Genomic DNA, 20584 nt, shown 5'->3' with positions numbered 1-20584 from the left:
GGTTTACCTCCCTCAACACCACCTCTACATAAACACTAACGTTTCTTTGTATAGATAGAAAAAATTCTAGATTATTTCATGATGGCTCGCATTGCTGGATGTCCTTATTATTTGTTTATCCCCCCCCTCGGCGGCGGGTGGGTCGGCCCAGCCCGTCGCCTTCCCTGCTCCGGAAGGGGCAGGGCTGTGAGGGGAGGAGGCCGGAGCGGGCGTTGGGCACGCGCGTGGGGCGGCCGCTGGCTGGGAGGGGCGCGCGCGGGCGGCTTCACCTCAGCGCTGCTGCCCTGCCCTGAACGCGCCTCGCCTCAGCGCCTCAGCACAGCCCGGCACGGCTCGGCTCGGCTCGGCTCGGCTCGGCTCAGCTCAGTACGGATCAGCACAGCCCGGCACGGCACGGTTCGGCACAGCACAACCCGGCCATGCCGCCCCCGCCGGGCCAAACCCAGCTCCCGGACTGGGACGGCTTAAAACTCCGCGTGCGGACCCTGATCGCCTCCCACCGCGTGATGATATTCAGCAAGAGCTACTGCCCCTACTGCAACCAGGTGAGGCGGCGGCCCCCGAGCCCCCTCGGCCTCTCCTTCAGGCCCGAAGGCCCAGGCCTTGGGCTTCTGAGGACTGAGTGAGGTCGCTGCGGGGATGCTGCTTCGTGGCAGGGCTCCTGTGGGGTTTGCGCTATGTTTTTGAGGTGCTGTGCCCGCCTTGACGCCCGGTGAGAGCAGGTTTTGTAGGGATTGAGGTGAGGTGAGGTCCGAGCTGGGGTTCTGGGTGATTTTTTTTAATTTTTTTTTTTCCTTTGCCACGTGAGCAAAGGGCAGCGGAGTGCGTGGGATGTGCGACACAGCGTGTGCCTTCCTCCGCTGCGGGACCTGCTGCTTCAAGGTCAGGGCGCTGGCAGGGCTGCTTTCCTGCCACAAGTGTGAGCCCCTCGTTTATACTCAGCTTGGTCGAAGCTGCGCCCTCACTTAACAGAAAGCTAAACTTTCTGTTGTTTTTGAAATCTGGAGGAGAAGGTTGACTCTAGGAAAATCATAAGTTCAAAATCCTAGTCATGAAGCATCTTTTCCCAAAAGAAGTCACTACTGCTGAGTTGTGATGAGATCTTCCCTAGCCCTGTTATGTGTGAATCACACAGGTTAGCTGTAACTGGTGAGCAAGAGTCATTAAAGAAATGTGGGATCTTCATTAGAATTCAGTGATACCAACAGGCTGTAGTCATAGCCCTCACCGATCTGGGTGTTCATAGGCAGTACGATTCCTGGATGTTTACAAACAGCATGTTGTGGAATGTTATTTAAACCTAATAATGGCATGTTTGATGTGGCCACAGTGGAAGAAACACAAATGGGATTGAGTTCTGATATGCTTTAATGGAGCTGACAACCTGGGAAGGTTCCCAGAAACTGCACTCCTGTGTGTAGCTGGGCTTAGTTACAGTCCCTCTTGTGAGGGAGGATGTGTTTGGGCCTTGCTGTAGGAAACTTGAGTGAATGTATTCTGTCACATTTGCAACTTAATTGATGCTTTCAGAAATTGATGCTTCTCCGTGTAAGAGGACAGGACAAACCAATCAGTGTTGTCTTTTCTTGATGAGAATTGTTTGTTGATGGCTTCAGTGCTGTCCTTTGAGGAACAGTTAAAGTCATTCCTGTCTGTATTGTTCTGTGTGCTTGTAGTGATCGTGACTGGCCAACTGTTGACAAGTATGGCACTCAATCCAGTGGTTTTTGAGGTCCTAACATGGCATAGTCACTTTATAAAGTTTGCAACCTGTTCATTCGTCTCTTTTTGGCATTGTGGTGGGACTTGACTAACACAAGGAGCTTTAGGTAAAAATAGACTTGATTGTAGTCCAATAAGTAAATTCCAGAATAATGTTCTTTTCTTTGTTCAGAGTTTCTTCACTGGGCAAGATTACTTGCTTTGAGGAAACATTCAGATCTGAGGAATGTAATCTTTATTGTCATGGAACAGAGAGGAACAATGTATGAAGTATGAGGACCCTCTCTCATAGCACTTTCTAGGAGGGAGAGTTAAAAGCCCTACTATGAATCTTTGAGGAACAGGTGATAAATTGGCAGGGAGTGGGAGATGAGGGAGAGAAGAACTGAATTCTGTTCTAGGCAGATTTCCTTGGTTTACTTTTCATTTTGGGGACAGGAGGGAAAGGTAATACAATGAAGAAAGCCAGTAGAAATATATATTGCAGAGAGACAATTATAAGAAAGCTTGAGAGAGAGGCCTCAGGAAAGGCATCAAGTGGTAAAACAAGTATCTCCAACAGTATGAGTTTTAACACCTCCCTATGAAGACTTAGAAAATAATGAAAGGAATGAGAGAACAATGGATAATGCAGTGTTCTTGCTAGCTGATTTAGTCTGCAGAATTAATGAAGTGGATATAATTTGAAGGAGAAGCTACAGCTTGGGTACTTAGCCTTTAATCACATAGTTCTGAGTTCTTAAAGACATAAGGGTATCAGTGCTGTGCAGCGTGTGTCTTCTTTCACCATAGATGGTTGTTAGCAATGTGCTTTTGGTAGGATTAATTGAAAAACCGGTGTACTTGAGCACTGGTGCTCCGTGTATTTGTGTTCTAAAAGGGCATAATTGGGTGTGTGGGAAGAATTCTTTGTTTCAAATGGCTGTAGCTGTGCTGGAAAAAAAAATAATCTGAAGGAAAACACAATCTTAGGAGTACTGCAAGTAATTTCTCTAAATAAATTAAGTAGTTGATTCTGTTTGTTCCATTTAGCAGCATGACTAGGCAATTGTGCAGTTCTTTCTGCAACTGCAATTTATTGTTCAATTGCTTTAGCCAGCAGTAGTGAGAAAGGGGTGGTGTTAGACTGACTTCCTTGTCACAACTAAATTTGACTGTTCTTTATTTTTTTGCCACCCTGAAACGATTAACTTACGGTAGAAATGTATAAAGAAAACATTTTTAGCATGAAAAATTGCAGAGTCTGAATGCTGTGATGTGTTGAAATAATTTTATGAGCAACAGCTGTAGCTCTATAGAAGCTGCCAGTTATTCTTGTTACATGTTATGCTATTACTGATGATTGTCTGTATCCACGGAAATGTCAGGTAAATTCATCTGTAGCTATTAAAGAGTGCTAGCTGATAGGTGAAGCAGTAGACACGACATACTGTGTTACTTAACTTTGCTGTATGAAGCTTTGCATCTACTTAGCTTCCCTAATGACAGAAAGCATCTCCAGGAAGAGTTTTCTGAAGAAATTTGCCTAACGCTAAGTTTTGGAAAATCTGTCTAATGTTTAGTAATATCTAGAAGTCTTCCTAGTTTTTCCTTGTGAAAACAGGAAAGGCTCAACAGGGAAAGAAGGCCAGTGCAATGGTCAGAAGGCAAGTAAATGATTGGATTGAGGAACCATGCAACCTGATATCCTGGCTCTGATACTTATTGGAGAAATGACCTTTTTAGGACTGAGGAATAAAGAAGAAAACTTACCAGTGTGCCACTGAAGCTTCCAGCAGTGTGGCTCCAGAACTTGTTGACCCGAGTTTGTATTAATCTTATTGAGTTAAACGTTTTCAGTGGACAGTTGTCTCATTGGCTGGTCTAGTAGCTCTTTTTGGTCTCCTTTTTAATAGTGGCTGTTAAAATGTCAGGGGCGAGAAAGCTCTCCAATTTATATATTGCATGGAAGTTTATTTCTTGTTTCATAATTTCTTTTAGTAACTTCAGTTTTTGCTGTTTGTTGAATTCTTAGTAGTTCTCAGAAATCATTTCCTGTTTACTTTCTCTAGGTTACTCATGATTAGTGTGTTGTCTTTCTATTCTTCCTAATAATTTTCATTTCCAATCTGAAATCTTCTAGTCTCTCTTGCCTGCGTTGAAGATCTCAACTCTTCATATAGTTGTCATTTTTCTTTCTGCTTCACCACCGCTAACACATGCATATTCTGTTCATACAAGTATAAAGTGTAATAGCTACTTCTAATTGGGGTGCTGGTATTTATCTTTTTTTTTCCTTTACACCATATCTTCAGTGGAGAATAAATGTCACCTAAAGGCATTGTCTTACATCTGTCTTTTTCTTGATTATAATCCTTTCTTGTTTCAAAAGTATCCTGTCTTGTCCTCCACCCTGCGGGCTGATACTGCAATGTTCAAGCTGTAGAGCATTTTTTCATATTTTTTTAAAAAAGCTGCTAATGAAATCTTGCATGTTACACCCTGCTGTCTTGCTGCAAACTAAAACAGCAGCCAAGTAGCTAATTTGGTGACTTCACATTCTTAGCGTACCACTTCATAGCAGCAATCCTCTTGAGCTTTGCTTTTTAGATCTTCTGTGGCATCTGGCTTGGGCTTTATAAAGAAGTTGCAGAGCTGGAGCAGTTCCACTGCTGTTTCCCTTCTGTTCAGTCTACAGCTATAGTCATCCCAGTAATCAAGCCTTATGGTAATGGTGAGTTTAGGACAATAGCTTTTTGGGCCATGTAGATGGTTAGAGGGCTGGAGCAAAGGGTGTGTGAAGAAGAGATTGGCTTGTTCTGCTTCAAGAAGAGAAGGCTAAGGAGGGATTTTGTTGCCATCTTCAGCTACTGCGGAGCAGGTGATTATAGGGAAGACAGCCACACTCTTCTCAGAGCTGTAGAGTGAAAAGCCAAGTAAGGGACAATGTGTATGTTTTGAAACAAGGAATATTCCAATGAGATAAAATGGAAATTCTTCACTATAGAGATGATCAAACATTGGAACAGCCCAGAGAGGTTGTGGTATCTCTGTCCTTGTAAATACTCAGAACTGGGTTAGGCAGTGCTTTGGCCAACATGATCGAACTTCACATTTGTCCCTGTTTGTGCAGGTGGTTGGATCAAATGACTTCCAAGGAGCTGTTCCAATTTCATTTAATTTGCAGCTGTAAAACTAATGTCATCAGTCATACATGCAGGGCTTATTGTAGTCTGCTACAATTGCTATATGATGTGGTAAGAAATGTGCCACGTTGTTAATACATAATACAAAACCTTTGTTTGAAGAAAGCTGGAACTCCAGTAGAAGACAGGAAGCAGTGAAATACCTGGCCTTTGTCATAGTAGCACTATGGATCACAGCAGCATTCTTTAAACACTTTAAACACTCCTTTATCATGTGTTTAACGTTTATAAGGTTGTTAGATATGACTCAATTTAATGAATTGCCATCAATAAATCAGGGGTTCGTTGGAAAGCTGGTTGTAGAAGATTTTTTTTCTGAATTATCTATCGGCAGCTTAGTGAGTTTTATTGTTTAGACTTGATGCTCGCAAGGAGCACACAGATTTAGTGCTTCTTGTTAGAGCTGTTCATCCATCACGATGGTTATGATTAAAAGCAGATATTTTACCTAATGCCTTATGATATCTGTTTGCACAGGTAAGTCTGTCAAAGTGTATTTTGAAGGAATAAATGCTGCCAGCTGTAGTATTACTTGTGCCATGAGGTATGTCCTTGTCCCTCTGGAAGAACAGTTCATAATTTCCATGCTGCTAATTTACAAATGGATGTTACTGTAAAAATATTATTTCAAAAAGGCCACCTGATTTGAATCTGGTAATAATAGCAGCCTGTCCATTCAGAACTAGTATTACAAGAACACCCAGAAGCTGTTGGGGAGGAAAAAAAAATCTCAACTGAGTTGTCATTTAGGATGACTTTTCTTTTTAAGGCTAGGCTTGTACATAGAGGTTTTAGCTTGTTTGTTTCCATACTGGCTCTTGGGTACATGAAACATGTTTCTGGAACATGTTGTACTGATGTTGTGTCTGAGATATTTCATGGCAGTGCAGGGGACAAGCAGACTATTAATGACCAAGTATCATTAGACCCTTCTGTCTAGTGGGGAAGAATAGCAATTTAAAAGGTTAAAAATGTAACTTACATTCTGATACTAACTCTGTCAATATTTCACAAGGAGAATGTGAATGACTTTGTTTTACTAAGGCCAACAAGTTAGAACTACTCCTGCTTTATTCCAGAAGGCTAAGGCAGGTGTTGTTAAACAGCAAACCAAAAATCAGAGGTGGAGGAAAAAAAAAAGTCTTGTCCCCAGCCTCAGTGTAGGAGAAGCAGTAGGTCAAATACTTTTGACGTGTACTTTGAAGCCACTCACTGATGAAGATTGTCTTCTATGTAGGCTATATGTTTCAGCATCTTGCTATTAGGAAAACTATTTCCTGAGGTCTCATCTCAATCTCTTGATGCAGTTCAAGCCCATTAGTTATTGCATCCACCACCACTTTTCTTCTTCCTTATGGCAGTCAATTATTTATTGAAACAGCCATTTTTCCACATCTTTTCTTTAAGTTGAAATCAGCTCATTGTCTTCTTAGTCAGAATAATTGTTCTCCACTTGTTCTAAATATTTTCTGAGGTGCAGTGAACAAAACTGAATGTGGGCAGGGCAGCAGGTAGACATGAGCTGTCCCAGTGCTGAGTACACCTGGAGAGTCATTCTTGTTGTGGCTTTTTTATAATGCAATGTTTTTATTTTGTTTTGCATGTGCTCATCAGTGTTTTGTTTTGCAAGTTATCCTCTGCTCCCTGCTCTTCTGCCTTTCCTTAGTATTATCAAGGAATCTGGCTGCTGCATTCTCTCTCTTGATGATATAATGCGTAGCAGTTACTGTCATGGGCATTTTTTTGTCTGTCAGGGGATGGAGAGATCTACAGCTAAGCCAATTGTATAAAGAAACTGTCTCATAAGGTCAGTAAGACTTGTAATAGAAGATTGCTCAGATGTGGGATACTTAATCTGAATGCTGTTTAATACTCTGGCTTTAAATAAGGACAGTGCAAAATGTAGCAGTAGTGCCAAACTTTATCAGAAACATCTACTGGCACTCAAAGAATTATAAATGAGACTTAGAAGTCCTTACATGCTCATATAATTGAGACTTAAGTTCTTACATCCAACGATTAGGTCTTACCCTGAACTGTGCATCAGATCTTGTGAAAGCTTTGCCTTGGCAGTCTGCCTGTGTACAAAAACACTGTGTCCCTTCCTGTTGCAGGTGAAAGAACTCTTCAGCTCCATGGGTGTAGAGTACTATGCTTTAGAACTGGATGTAACAGGTAAGTAGCAGAAAGGAAACCTACCAGGTGTTGCTTCATGCAGCTAAAAAATCAGTGACTGTGCATGACTACAAGCTCTCTTGAACTAACTGAAAGTAATAAAAAGCAATTAAAATCAGTTTTAATGCGTACAGAGATAAAAGACCGGTTAGCCTTCAGTGTGGATTTTAATGGAGGATGTGTTTTTAATGTAACTGAAGGCTTTGACTCTCTGTGCAAACTGTCAACTGAGAGGATGTGAGATCAGATTTCTCCATCAGAAGTTTTGTCTTTCAGGAAAAAAAAACACAGTACTTTTCTACCTTCTCAGTTTCTTTTGTGGCTTTAGATGAATTGTTAATGTTTGACGTGGTATAAGAGTGACCTTTATGGGGGACATTGCTGAGTCATGGGAAAGAACAGTGAATTCCAGTATCTTGACTGTTGCCAGTTTTTTTTTTTTTTTTTTTTCCTAAAGCCCAAGTTGCTTTAGTTTCACTACAAATATAGTACTGTGTGCCTTCCATTACGTATACATAATGAGTGTAGTGTTAAGAACAAATAGTTTCTAGCTATTCTAATTCTCACTAAGCTCTTCACCACACCACTGGTAAACTGTTGATTGCGTGTCATCACCCACTGTTTTTTTTCTCTATATACAGAGACAAAACTTAGTTTCTAATGCTTTTTTAATGTGTTTGTGCTTAAGCTATGTTTGGAGGGAAAATATACATAATTAGTAATCTGAAGTATCTCTTTGTACTTATTTTTTTTACTTTTAAAATGGAGATACTATGAACTAGTTATAGTTTAAGATGCACATAATACAGCTCTCAGTATTTTTCTTTTTTTCTGGAATTACTTCTCATTAAGAATACTTTTTCTTTGCAATTGCTATAATCACTGATGCTAAATAGATATGGTCTTGGAGTAAAAAGATTTTAAAATAGTTGTGTAATGTACCTGTTGCATTTATTTTTAGCTGATGGACCCAGTATTCAGCAAGTACTAGCAGAGCTAACTAATCAGAGGACAGTGCCTAACATATTTGTGAATGGAAAGCACGTAGGTGGCTGTGATGCAACTTACAAGGTAACTTGTCTTTAAAAATCAACTGGAGGTAAACAAGACTATGGGGGGGAGTGTTAGATCAAGCCATTTTTCTTGTGTTTTTACTGCCTAGTTTGTTAGTGAATTAACTCCTATGTTTGTTACAAGTATACAAGCATTTTTCTTGAATCTGTCAGTAAGATAGGCTCTGGAACTTCTAGACTGTTCTTAGAAAGTTTGTGTAGTACTCAATCCAAGCTGTATGATTGAGGAAATAGACAATCTGTTTGTTTGTTTTTTTTTTAATTTGCTGTTTGATTCTTAGTGCCTTTTCTGTGACATAAAGGCTGTTATGCAAGTAAAATGTGAAACACATTTGAATCTTTTCCAGGACCATGATCTTCACAACCACAGAATTACTTTAGGAACCCCCCACTTTCAATGCAGCCTCAACTAGATCAGGTTGCTTGGAGTCTCTGGCCATTCAGATCCTGAAATTGAGGAACAGCTCTATCTTCTGTTAAGATATTGTAGGGAGATGTAAGACTGGATGATCTACATCAGAAAAGGCAATGTAATTCAGTCTTTACTTAAAATCAATTCAAACGTGTTTCTACAGGCTTATCAGAATGGAACACTGCAGAAACTTCTTGGGGATGTCAAAGATGTGGAAACCTATGATTATGACCTCATTATTATTGGTGGTGGCTCAGGTGGACTTGCTTGTTCCAAGGTATGACACGAAGAACAGGTTCTATATGAAACTTCTTGAAAAATTAGTCTTCATATTAATCACAGTAGAATTAAAATAATCTATATTTTCATGATTATTAGCGTTCAACTTGCTAATGAATCAGTAGTGGTTCTAGTAGTGTGCTTACTCAAAAGATCACAGTCTGTATAGAGTAGTTTCAAGCCAATGCCTAGTCAGGTCATCTAATAATAGGCTTTAGGTTCCTGGCTGAGGGTGGAACCAAAAGCTTTTTAAGTATCTCCTCTTCATGTGTAGTGTACAGGCACTTGAACACATCCAAACAGTAATCTAGAAATGTACAGGCTATTCTTGAAGTATTTCTGTTTAGGATCCAGGACTACCAACAGTGTAAAATGAAAAGCTTTCAGCTGTTATCTCAAGAAACTTCCTCATGCTTTATTGCTTCTTCTAGCTGCTTTTGCAGAAATGGTAATAGAGATTATGTACTTCTTACACAATCAGCTGTTGTTCAGAATGCCTCAGGACCTGAGATGCGGATTCAGTTTTCTCTTCTACATGAGGGATTTGAACCCACAATTCCTACCTCTCAGCTAGCTATCCTAACCATCAGTTTATGGTTTGGCCATGGTGAGGTTACTCTTGGCAACATTGCTGATTGCTCTACAATGCAGTTAAGCATGCGGCTATAACTAGATCAATATAAAAACAGCAGAGAAGGTGATACAGCTTCATATTTTATTCTAGTTTGTGGGAGAAGGTGTGAGTTCTTTTCTTTCACCAGAACTGCCTATACCCTCTACTAACACACTCTACTCTGCACCACAACTCCGTATGGACAGTCTCCTTCATTAGTTATTTTCAGAATGCTTCAGGTCTTTCCTCGAAGTGCCTTCTGAGACGTGAATTGTAACATTAGTGATAATCACCAACCTGTTTAGAGTGGGACAGTTTGAGTATTCATCGAATACAAAATAACTGGCTAATTTTAAACCTTGTTTGATCCAGGATCTCAACAACCGTGCAGGAGTTCTTAAACAGATTTGAGGCACCTAAAGACTTGATCCAAGCCCTTAAAATATGAAACAGCGAGTAGATTCAGTCAAGTATCTGGTCATTCCTTGTGTATAAGATTATTCAGATTGCAATGGACATTAGATTGACGTCCAGACAAAGCTCCTGCTCCAAGCAGGGTCAACTGTGAGGTCAGACAAGGTTATGTATTTTTGCTTAGTGGAGGAGGTAGAAGAGGCATGTATTAATGAGACTAGTAAATGAGCCTGCTATTATTCCTGAGTATATCATGACTGTAAAAGAGCAGAAAAGCTTTTCTTTGCTGAGAAGTTCATCGATGCTGACATTTTTTACAGGAAGCTGCTACCTTGGGAAAGAAAGTAATGGTGTTAGATTATGTTGTTCCAACGCCTCTTGGAACCTCCTGGGGTAAGTTTCTGTTAACTTGTATTTGATGGTGCTTGAGTGCCAGTCATACTTACTACTTTGTTAGATATTACAGATTTGTATCCTTAGAAATTAGGGCAGAATTACTGTAATTCTGGAACACGTAACAAAGATGTTGCTTTTCTGGACAGTTATTTCTGTTTTGTGTATTTTTACATTTGAAAAAGAACTGAGAATTCATTCTAATTCTGTTCACTTTAATACTGTAGCCGAATACCATGTGTGCATGTGTTCATTTTCTTGTGTTTGTTTTATTATGCACTTTAGTTCATCTAGTTCTACTTCAAGGACAACTGATCTAGGTTATGTGACTATAGCTGTCCATGCCTCACCTCTTCATACCTTTTCATAATTAGGCAGCTACTGTCTGACCTAATTAATGTTATTGGCAATTGAGAATGAGTAAGGTATTTCACTGGTCAAACTTTGAGTCAAGCTTTGAATGTGCTCTTAGAGCTAAAACTTCAATCATTATGGCTAAAACTTTGATCAAATACATATTTCATATTCTACAGATAGATGATACTAAATTTTAGGAACTCTGCCATTCTTACTTGCTGATCAAACTAAAATACGAAGCACTCTGTAAGTAACTATCCTCTGTGTTTGACATCACATGGTACCGTTCTTGGCCTGATGAGTCAAAGTTCACTGTATTTTAAAATGTCTAACAGCAGAAATTCCATGTTACAGCAAGCATCAACAACTGATCTATGGGTGGCTATGTAAAGCACATAATAGCAGAAGCATGTTCTGTTCATGTGGGCAATACAATAACATATTTCTTTCCATCTTAGGTCTTGGTGGCACCTGTGTAAATGTAGGTTGTATTCCAAAGAAGCTAATGCATCAAGCAGCACTTCTGGGACAGGCACTCAAAGATTCAAGGAAATATGGCTGGCAATATGAAGAACAAGGTTAGTAAGAACAGAGGACAGACAAGGCAGCCTACAGATGACAGACAGTAGAGATGGTTCTTGGACTTCAGACTTAGTAAATAAAGGCAGAGTTCCATAGTTTTCATAAGGGAATCAGAAGCATTTCTCCTTTTTGAGTCATACATGGAATCTGAAATAAATGGATTAACTTTTAGAATGGGTTTATTTCAGGTAATAACAAGTCAGGTAAGTGCACCATAGTAACACATGACTTTAATAAGTATCCTAATTACTGATGACAATGATGGCTACTTAGCATGATGTACAATAAATAAGACAAGTTTTTCTTCAAGGGTTTGTTGTGCTTTGTTTTCTAAAATATGAAATTAATGGCTTGTTTCAGTTAAACACAACTGGGAGATCATGGTAGAAGCAATTCAAAACTACATTGGTTCTTTAAACTGGGGTTATCGATTGTCCTTAAGGGAGAAATCTGTGACATACCTAAATTCTTACGGAGAATTCGTTGAACCACACAAAATTAAGGTATGTGCTGTGTTGAAACATCTTATTCACCTGAGAGAGAACTTGTATTCTAAAGCTGCCTTTTAAAATCCATCAAGGAAAAGGCTTCATGTTAACACTGCCAACTTAAGTCAGCCTAAGTTAAAAGAAGTCATTTCAGAAATAAGTTCGTGAAATTAATATTGTGCTTTATTACGTGTCACAGTATTTGCAAACCTACTAACTGTTACATAAGAGTAATGCAGAATCCGGTAAACTTAAGTCTTGCATGAGATGGTCTTAGTTGCTAATGTCATGACAAAGGTCAGCAAACTGAGCCAAAAGCAAACAAACAAAATAACATATAACACAAAACCTTCAACTGTAGCAATATGCCACTTGGAAACTCTTCATACTAAAGCACACAAACTAGAAATCAAATTTGGATTAAGCACTTGCATAACACTGCTGATAGAACCTTATGCTGTATCAGCATAAGAATTAAACTGCCAGTTTTGCAAGACAAAGCATGTGCTGGTAATCCTGCTGTGAGTGATAGCAGTGTAGCAAGGTTAACTTAGAAGAATTGCATTTTGAAGACAACTGCTTGGTTCAGTGGCTGCAATTTTCTGTTCTTGATATGAGCTTATGAAAGTTGAATTAAATGTCTTTCAAACCAAGAGACTAATGGTGAGGAGATGATATGCTTTACATACCTCATGTACCAACTATTTCTGTCCGCATATACAGGTCATTTGCTTAACAGTGTCCTTAGCATTATAAATGAATTAGAACAGAGACTTTAAGATCTAGGTTGTACTAGGGGGAGTTTAACTTTATCTGTTTTGGCAAATAACTAAAGTGCATGAATGAAGGTTTTAAATTATTTTAGGTACTCTAACCTAAAAGGATAGAGAATAGCCTAACAGTCTGTAATTTAAACGAGTTATTCTTATGTGATCTGCATGGGATCTGTAAATGTATTAGGCTTTATTTGAAGCTAGCACTTAAGAATTAAGCATATCAACAGTGCTTATAGGTGAGGATTATGTAGTTTTTAATTTGTTGTAATACCTGTTCCTGTGATAAAGACTTTTAACTCTGTCTATGTAACAGGCAACTAATAGAAAAGGACAAGTAACCTATCACACCGCAGAGACTTTTGTCCTGGCAACAGGAGAAAGGCCTAGATATCTTGGTATCCCTGGAGATAAAGAATATTGTATTACAAGGTGAGATGAAAAGGCATAATAGACTGAATTTTGTCTGCTCCGGTGTTTGCAAAGACAAGTCTGTCTTCAAAGAACCTTGTAACCTATACTTCTCTTTTTAGTGATGACCTCTTCTCCCTGCCTTATTGTCCTGGCAAAACGCTAATTGTGGGTGCTTCCTATGTGGCGCTGGAGTGTGCAGGGTTTCTTGCTGGTCTAGGTCTAGATGTCACAGTAATGGTGCGTTCCATACTTCTTCGGGGCTTTGACCAAGAAATGGCAGAAAAAATAGGTGCCCACATGGAAACACATGGTGTAACATTCATCAGAAAGTGTATACCTACTCAGGCAAGTGCTTCCTAAGCTTTCTTCTCTCTACATTAAATTACTGTAAACAGCATAGCTAGGATGCATGTGCTTTCTGGGAAGGTTTTGGTATTGTACAAGAATAAATGTTTTATGAGACTAAGCTTTTTTTTTTTTTTTTACTGTTGAATAACAATAGGTCAAAGTTTGAAGTGCTAATGCAAGAATTCTGCTGTTTGAGGTCATTCTAAGCTTACAAATATTTATACAGGTTGAAAAGTTGGAGGATGGCACGCCTGGAAGACTAAAAGTGACAGCACAGTTTACTGAGGGACCAGAAACTTTTGTGGGAGAATATAACACTGTAAGCATTTCTGGATTTAAAATAACTGAATGTAGCAATACTATGGATATGTATTAAAATACCTTAACAGCTGTTCAGGAGAAAAGTAAAGTCTTGCTTGGAAAATTATTTATGTAACTTGCTAGCAGGAAAAAAAAAAGGCGAAAATTAAATATTCGTCTTCAGTTGTGACCTGTCAGCAGAACAGGTGAAACTTCTCATGCTTGGAATTTGGTTCTGGTGAACAGTGTTGTTTCTGTGTTGTTCTGCTACTAACATGTTGCTGTTTGTTGCATCTCTGAAATAAGTTGTGCTTGGAGGAGACTGAGCAGCGGGTAGCTCCTCTTTCCAATTTTTTTTGTTTGTTTTGAGAAGTCAATTCAGTCATGTATGCTTTAAAGCTTTTTCAGAAATAAAAAAGTAAAACATAATCAGCATTACAATTCCTTGTGTAAAATTACTGGGTGTAATTTTATTTTTTAGGTTTTGATAGCTATTGGTCGTGATGCGTGTACCAGAAATATTGGTTTAGAGACGATTGGTGTCAAAATCAATGAGAAGTGAGTATTCCTCAACTCCCCTAAGCCACTTATTTTATTTTTTTTAAAACTTTTTAACAATCTATGCTACTGATGCTTTTTTTTCAACCCATACTTTTAAAGGTTCACTTAATTGCCTTGTTTAACATCTCCTGAATTTGAGTACAATTTCAATTTCAAGGGACTTAATTTCTTAAATATTTATTCAATGGAAGAATTATTCTACTACTTACTTGTTGGCCACTGTACTCAAGGAATACGTTTATTTACTTAGATTTTATACATACTAACTTTTAACGCATTCCTCTAGTTTTAGTGTATATTTCATTATTTCTTGAAGGCTGTTCCACCTAAGAGAGCTTGAACTGTGATTTGACAGGAATCTCAGTACATCTGTAAAGTTTTTTTTTTGCCTAATAGGCTTGTAAGTCTGATGCTGTGGTCCTGGAAATCATGCAAGTCAATCTGAGCATCTAAAAAAGGAGTAAGCTACTCACTACAGATTTCTTTTTAATTTTTTCTCCCCAGTGTCAGTGCAAAGCTGGTGCAAAGAAAAAGGCAGGATTATGTAGATCAGGCAATAGAATTAAAATCAACTTGCAGCAGCTAGCAACTTATTAAACCAACTCACTTATACATGTGAGTGATGATGCAGCTTTTTTCCCCCATAGGGAAAAATGTAAATTGCAAGCTGTATAATATTAAAATAAAAGATCAAAAGTCCAAAGATGCCTGACTAACTTCATTGTCATCAGACTTCTGTTGTTGCTGGAGACAAAACTGTCCCATTGAATCTTAACTTCACCCGTGTGTCAGAAACCAATGCCTTGAAGAACTTGCAACTGAACTAAAATGGCATAAGCATACTTCATAAAATACGCTGAGTGGTTAAACTAACATCTTTGTAGCAGAACATATCCAATTTGGTTTTTGCTGAGCTCTGAGGAAGGTCATGATACTGAACTCTGTTTTATTTTCTGTTTGTTTTAAAGGAATGGGAAAATACCTGTAAATGAAGAAGAACAAACCAATGTGCCTTATGTTTATGCTATTGGGGATATCTTGGAGGGAAAGCTTGAACTTACTCCAGTTGCAATTCAAGCAGGGAAACTCCTAGCCCGCAGGCTCTATGGTGGTAGTTCCACAAAGGTAAAGGTGTAAGAACACAATTTTAATTTACTTCTATGTTTTTTTCCTCAGAATTGCAGTAACACAAGTTGTTCATATGACTGGGGGCACTGCAAGTGTTCTGCAAACATAAGACTGGGTTAATAAAATTCTTCCTACGATCTACCATGTAGAACTTGCACAGTCTAAATATAAACTTTGTTGTGTTTTTTTTCAGTGTGATTATATCAATGTACCAACAACAGTGTTTACTCCCTTAGAGTATGGCAGCTGTGGGCTAGCTGAAGAGAAAGCCATAGAAAAATATGGAAAGCAAAATTTGGAGGTGAGAGCACTCAGGACTTGTTTAACTTGTAGCTTGAGATTTTTTGTGCACCTAGATTACCTAGACAGCCCTTTGATCATAGAAAAATCTGAGTAACAAGTTAATGGATTGCCAAAAATATAGGACTTGACTTGATAAGGTTAGAATTCTACATAGCTATTTCTGCACTTCTGAGAATCATTTGAATTCAGGAAGCCAAAATTAGGTTTCAAAACTGTGGGTAGCTCTTTTGTTGTAGCAAAGTAAATATTCTTATGGCTGAAGTATACCAAACACTTGGGATTGTCTATTTTCCACTTGTTCACTGTACCTGAATTGGGAATTAAATTCTTCCTGACCTTTACTTAGGACTATGGGAAGTATCAACCACAACTTGTTTGTTTTATGGTAATTTGCAGCTTCTGCACTTCTCTGAAGACAACTTCAAGAGAGTTGTTTGCATGCCTTGTATTTAACTCCTTTGTCTTTCAAATATACTTGGCATTATTTAGTTTTTGCTTTAATTGCTTTGCAGAATAGGATTAAATAAATAGTAACTAGAAATTAAACATGCACTACTAAAGAGTTTCTCTCATTGAAAATAATCATAAGATGCTGTCTTTTAAACAATTAAAACAGCTACAGCTTTAATTGGGACACGTTTTAAGTGTTTCTCTACTAACTTTTGGAATATGGACTGCTAGGATGGGGGTGGCAGATGCTGAGAGGAAAGCACTGTTGTTTAATATGCTACAACAGTCCAGTGAGTTAAATGTCAAACCACCTATTTGTAAATACAGATTAAAAAACTAGAATTGTCTGACTGAATTAATTCATCAAACTGTTATGCTTCTTTCTTGTTATCCTCCCAGGTTTATCACAGTTTATTCTGGCCACTTGAATGGACAGTACCAGGCCGAGATAACAATACTTGTTATGCAAAGATTATCTGTGCTAAACACGACAATGTAAGTAGCAAGCCAGAATGTATGTGTCAAGTGTATTAATGAATATTTTTATTTAGACAAGCCGAAAGACAGAATATCTGGCCTGCCGTAGACTAGCTCTATCTGCTGTTAACATAAGCATTAGTTTAAGAGGTTCAATCAATTTGGAAAGAGCTGATTGTTTGATTTTGTATAACAGTTGTTTGAGCAAGTGATAGCTTTATAGGTTTATGAAACTTCATCCTGAGTCTCTATTGAAGGATAAAGTTGTGAAGTTCTCCAGGGTTTTTCCAAGGGCTGTTGAACTATTATATATGTACAGTCTTCCCTTAGGCTTGTGGACCATCGTGTTTTTTTGCTTTGGACTTTTTGCAATGTGCAGAGATTTGTATGTTTAACAGGAACTTGGAAAACGTTGTTGATCCTAGAACCTCAGTGATAAGGAACTGTTATTTCTAGAGATCAGTGAGTTTTGTTTCAAAAACAAGTGCCAATGCTGTCTGTTATCTGTCCCAAAAACTAGGAGAACAGATGTACAAAGGAAGAATTTAGAGTGTAAAATCACTTTGGAGACAAGGAATGATATGATGAAATAGCTTGGCTGTCGAACTAAAGAGGAAATAAACTCACTCTTCCTTATTACCCTGCCAATGCCTTTTTCAAAGACTGCAGAAAGGCACAAAGTTCTGCTGTTAGTGGAGACTGACTGCAAGAACGCCAAGTGGAAAGATCACAGTGGAGGGAAAGATTTTCTCTAGATTTCTGTGCAAAGCTTTTTCTAGCATGCTTAAGTGATAGGGGAAATGTCAAGTAAATAGTGTCTTTGGTTCTCTGTGTTGTAAGGAATTTGTATCCTGTCTTGCAAATTATGGTCAGACCAGGGCTAGGGCTTTTCTGAAGGTATTGGGATGTCTAGGGAAAATGTTTTAAACCATTGTTTGTATTTCTCTTAATAAATCAATTCATCAGGCAAATTAAAACAGACCACACCATTTTTATCTCATTCTTACAGGCTACTCCCATCACTGTAGATTTTGCTACACAGATAGCTTGCTCAAAATTCAAACCTAGGGTGTTTTAACAAGATTGACCTGCTTGTATAGCATATAATTTTAGGGGTAGTGGGAGTTATGTACATGAGCTTTTATTAAACTTTACCTACTTTACTCATTGTTGTTTTTCTGCACCCTTAAAGAACCGTGTGGTAGGATTTCATGTTCTTGGACCTAATGCTGGTGAAGTTACCCAGGGTTTTGCTGCTGCAATAAAATGTGGTCTCACCAAAGAATTACTAGATGAAACAATTGGTATCCATCCAACTTGTGCAGAGGTAAGAGGGTGAGGGGGAAGCTTGTTCTTAAAACCTGCTTTAAAAATAAAAATACATGCAAGAAAATAATACTGAAGTGCATTCTATACTGAGATTTATTTAGTACTCGCTTAACTTCTGGCTACAAGATGTTAGCACATGACAGGAAACGTATGTTAACTGTGCACTGCAACTTGTTTTCCACCATAATAGTTCATGGAAATCTAGTATTGTTACTTCACAAGAGCAGACCAAATAGCTACATAGATGATACAGAGCAACAGTAAATAAGCTGTTTTGGTGTCTTACAGGTGTTCACTACAATGGATATTACAAAATCGTCAGGACAAGACATCACTCAACGGGGCTGCTGAGGTTAAACCTGCTGTCTTACATGTTTTCATGTTGTACACGCTTGGTTCTGTGGAAGCCCTAATACATCCAACTGCTTTGGGGCAAACTAAACATTTGCATCAGTACCACTGCGTGTAGTGCAGTAGGGAGTGGTGCTTTTGAGAGGCTTCCTCAGTGAATAGCGTTGCAAATGGAAACAGTAATACAGCAGGGAAATCTTGAACAGTGAATCCTGACTTTGCTTGGAATTGGCACTAACGTGCTTTTATGATGTTATGGCTCGGAACCTTATTGTGAGGTGAGCTATGACTGATGGCTGCCATGCAAGGTTGGAGATCTCTTCGTCCAGTCAGATGACTGAACTCCTCCTGAAGGAAATTCTTAAGTTGCACAAATTTAAGCTGACACTTCAAGGCTTCAGTATCTTGTATAAATGCCTGAGGTAGAAGACAAATATGTAACTGAATGATTCTTGCCAACAGTTTACAGTTGACTGATTTATTTCTTTTGATGCATTTTACTTTACTTAATTGTATATCCAGTTATGGCAAGATGGCACAAATTGTATGCAAATGATGAGCAGTGCGATTCAAGTACTTGTATCACACTTCAAGTCTAAAACTTTGAAGTAATCTAGGACATTGCTGCTGTTCATTCATAGTTGTTTGACCTCAGGTGACAGTGTCTCTAAGATGAAAAATTGAATGGTAGGAATTTTGTGTGTCAGTGTGTCAGGGTTGAAGAGCATAAATGCAAGACCTTGTCAATTTGGTCTTGCTGTTTATGGCTATATTTAGAGCTTATAGTCTCATTTGATGTCAGCTCTAGTGTAAGACATCACAGAACTCAGAAACTGTAAGTTCGTACTCTTATATAGAGTATTGAAGTTTGGAAGGAAAAATTTCAGAGCAATCTGTCCCACTAATGTTGTAGGTGCCTGCCAATGGTGGTAATTACAGAGAATGTCTCTTTTGACTGTGTTGCAGCAGAGAACAATGACTTGGTGTGTTGTCATGCTTTGTGTTGTGTTGTGTACAGTCAGTCCTCTGAAGCTTTCTTCCACCAATGGCATGCTGCTCTGGGGGAATTATGTTTGAATTTGGCTCTTAGTTTTGTCCAAAAATATGTTTTGAAAGACTTTTTGAACACTGTATGATAGTAAATAAACAGTTTTTAACTATTTAATCTATGATGTACCATGGAATTTGAAGTTCAATAAACAACATATACAGCACTGTTGTCTGACCATGATTTACATCATTGCATACTTAAGAAATCTTACTGTGTTTCAATTAAATTGTTCCACATGCAATACTAAAGTCTCCACAGACCTTTGCATGCTGTAATCTCTCAAATGAGGAAGCAAATTATCTTGCCAAATTTGGGGCATGCTCCAGAAATTTAACACTTGTGCATGCAGGTTTCTCTGTTCAGACTGAGAAAGCAGTTTAATACCATTTCTTGGTAATCCAGAAAGTCTCATTTATATATGTTAGTGTTTAACTGCAACATAGCTGAAGGTACTCACGAGACTCTGACTAGGCTTCTAGCACCAAGTCTTGCTGGTATTTTGCTTTGGGGTTTTGCTGTGGATGCCTAGCAGTAATCTAAAGTAGTTTCACTTGGCAGTAGGGACACTTACTCTACTTCTGCTGTTGCTGTGCCTCAAAGCTCTGGGGAATTCATTGTTCCAGTCTCACAGAAATACTAGCTAGAGCCACCTGCTTGCTATCTTCTACAGCAGCATCTTTAAGAGCAGTATTGCCAAAATCCATCATGCCTGAAAGTTTGCCTTTCTTAATAGTTCAGATATTGTAGTTTGAAGTAAAGAAGATAAAATAATGTAGAAGTGACAGTGTAGAAGTCTATAAGCTGAAGTGGGTGATCCAGAGGTTCATCTGAGCCGTTTCAAAAAGTGAGTAGAGATCAGGATGGACTGCTAGGAACAAGTAACACATTGTGGACTTGGCACTGTATAAATAGCAGAATTGGAATTTAGTAAGCCAAAAGGCAGTCAAATGGCTTTATACCATGAGCAACTGGCAGGAAATGGACAAGTTTAACTTGTGTAGTCTTCTTATAGAGCAGGTGTGGAAGGAAGCGTTAAGCCAATGAACAGCAACTTCCTGAATTTACTATTAAGTAAGAGCACTAATTGAGTTTTATTTCATACTCAGATTTGTTTTACAGGTTCAAGTTAATTGATCAATAATTACTGCTTGCATATCAGTAACAACGTACTAATGGTATATGTTCCTTGTCAAACTTGTCCAGGCTCTCAGCTCTTTCTAAATGATACTTCACATGCATCAAGTGCTCTGTACAGTTAGTCTTTAAGTTTAAAACTCAGCAGTTAAAATATACAAAAATTAGTTAACAGCAAAAGCAGTATTTTAAATGAATGTGTTTGTTTCACTAGGCTGGCATGTAAAGTAGAAGGTGCCATGACAACAAGACATAGTTAAAAGCCAAAGCAT

At 38.6% G+C, this 20584-nt stretch overlaps 1 protein-coding gene across 1 annotated transcript; it reads left to right on the top strand.

The window, feature by feature from the left end:
- Positions 1-214: 214 nt before the first annotated feature.
- On the top strand, positions 215-19341 carry TXNRD3 (thioredoxin reductase 3). The gene is made up of 16 exons (XM_082767853.1): positions 215-545; positions 7022-7082; positions 8044-8153; positions 8731-8844; positions 10194-10266; positions 11082-11201; positions 11566-11708; positions 12783-12898; positions 13000-13225; positions 13455-13547; positions 14010-14086; positions 15058-15214; positions 15411-15518; positions 16370-16465; positions 17640-17774; positions 18065-19341. The coding sequence occupies exons 1-16, from the start codon at positions 420-422 to the stop codon at positions 18125-18127; spliced, it is 1818 nt and encodes a 605-aa protein (XP_082623979.1). The 5' UTR covers positions 215-419; the 3' UTR covers positions 18128-19341.
- Positions 19342-20584: the final 1243 nt, after the last annotated feature.

The sequence above is a fragment of the Aythya marila genome (genome assembly GCF_965140915.1).
Source record: "Aythya marila genome assembly, chromosome: 10".
Lineage (NCBI taxonomy): Eukaryota > Metazoa > Chordata > Aves > Anseriformes > Anatidae > Aythya > Aythya marila.
This window is presented reverse-complemented; position numbering and strand designations above follow the sequence as displayed.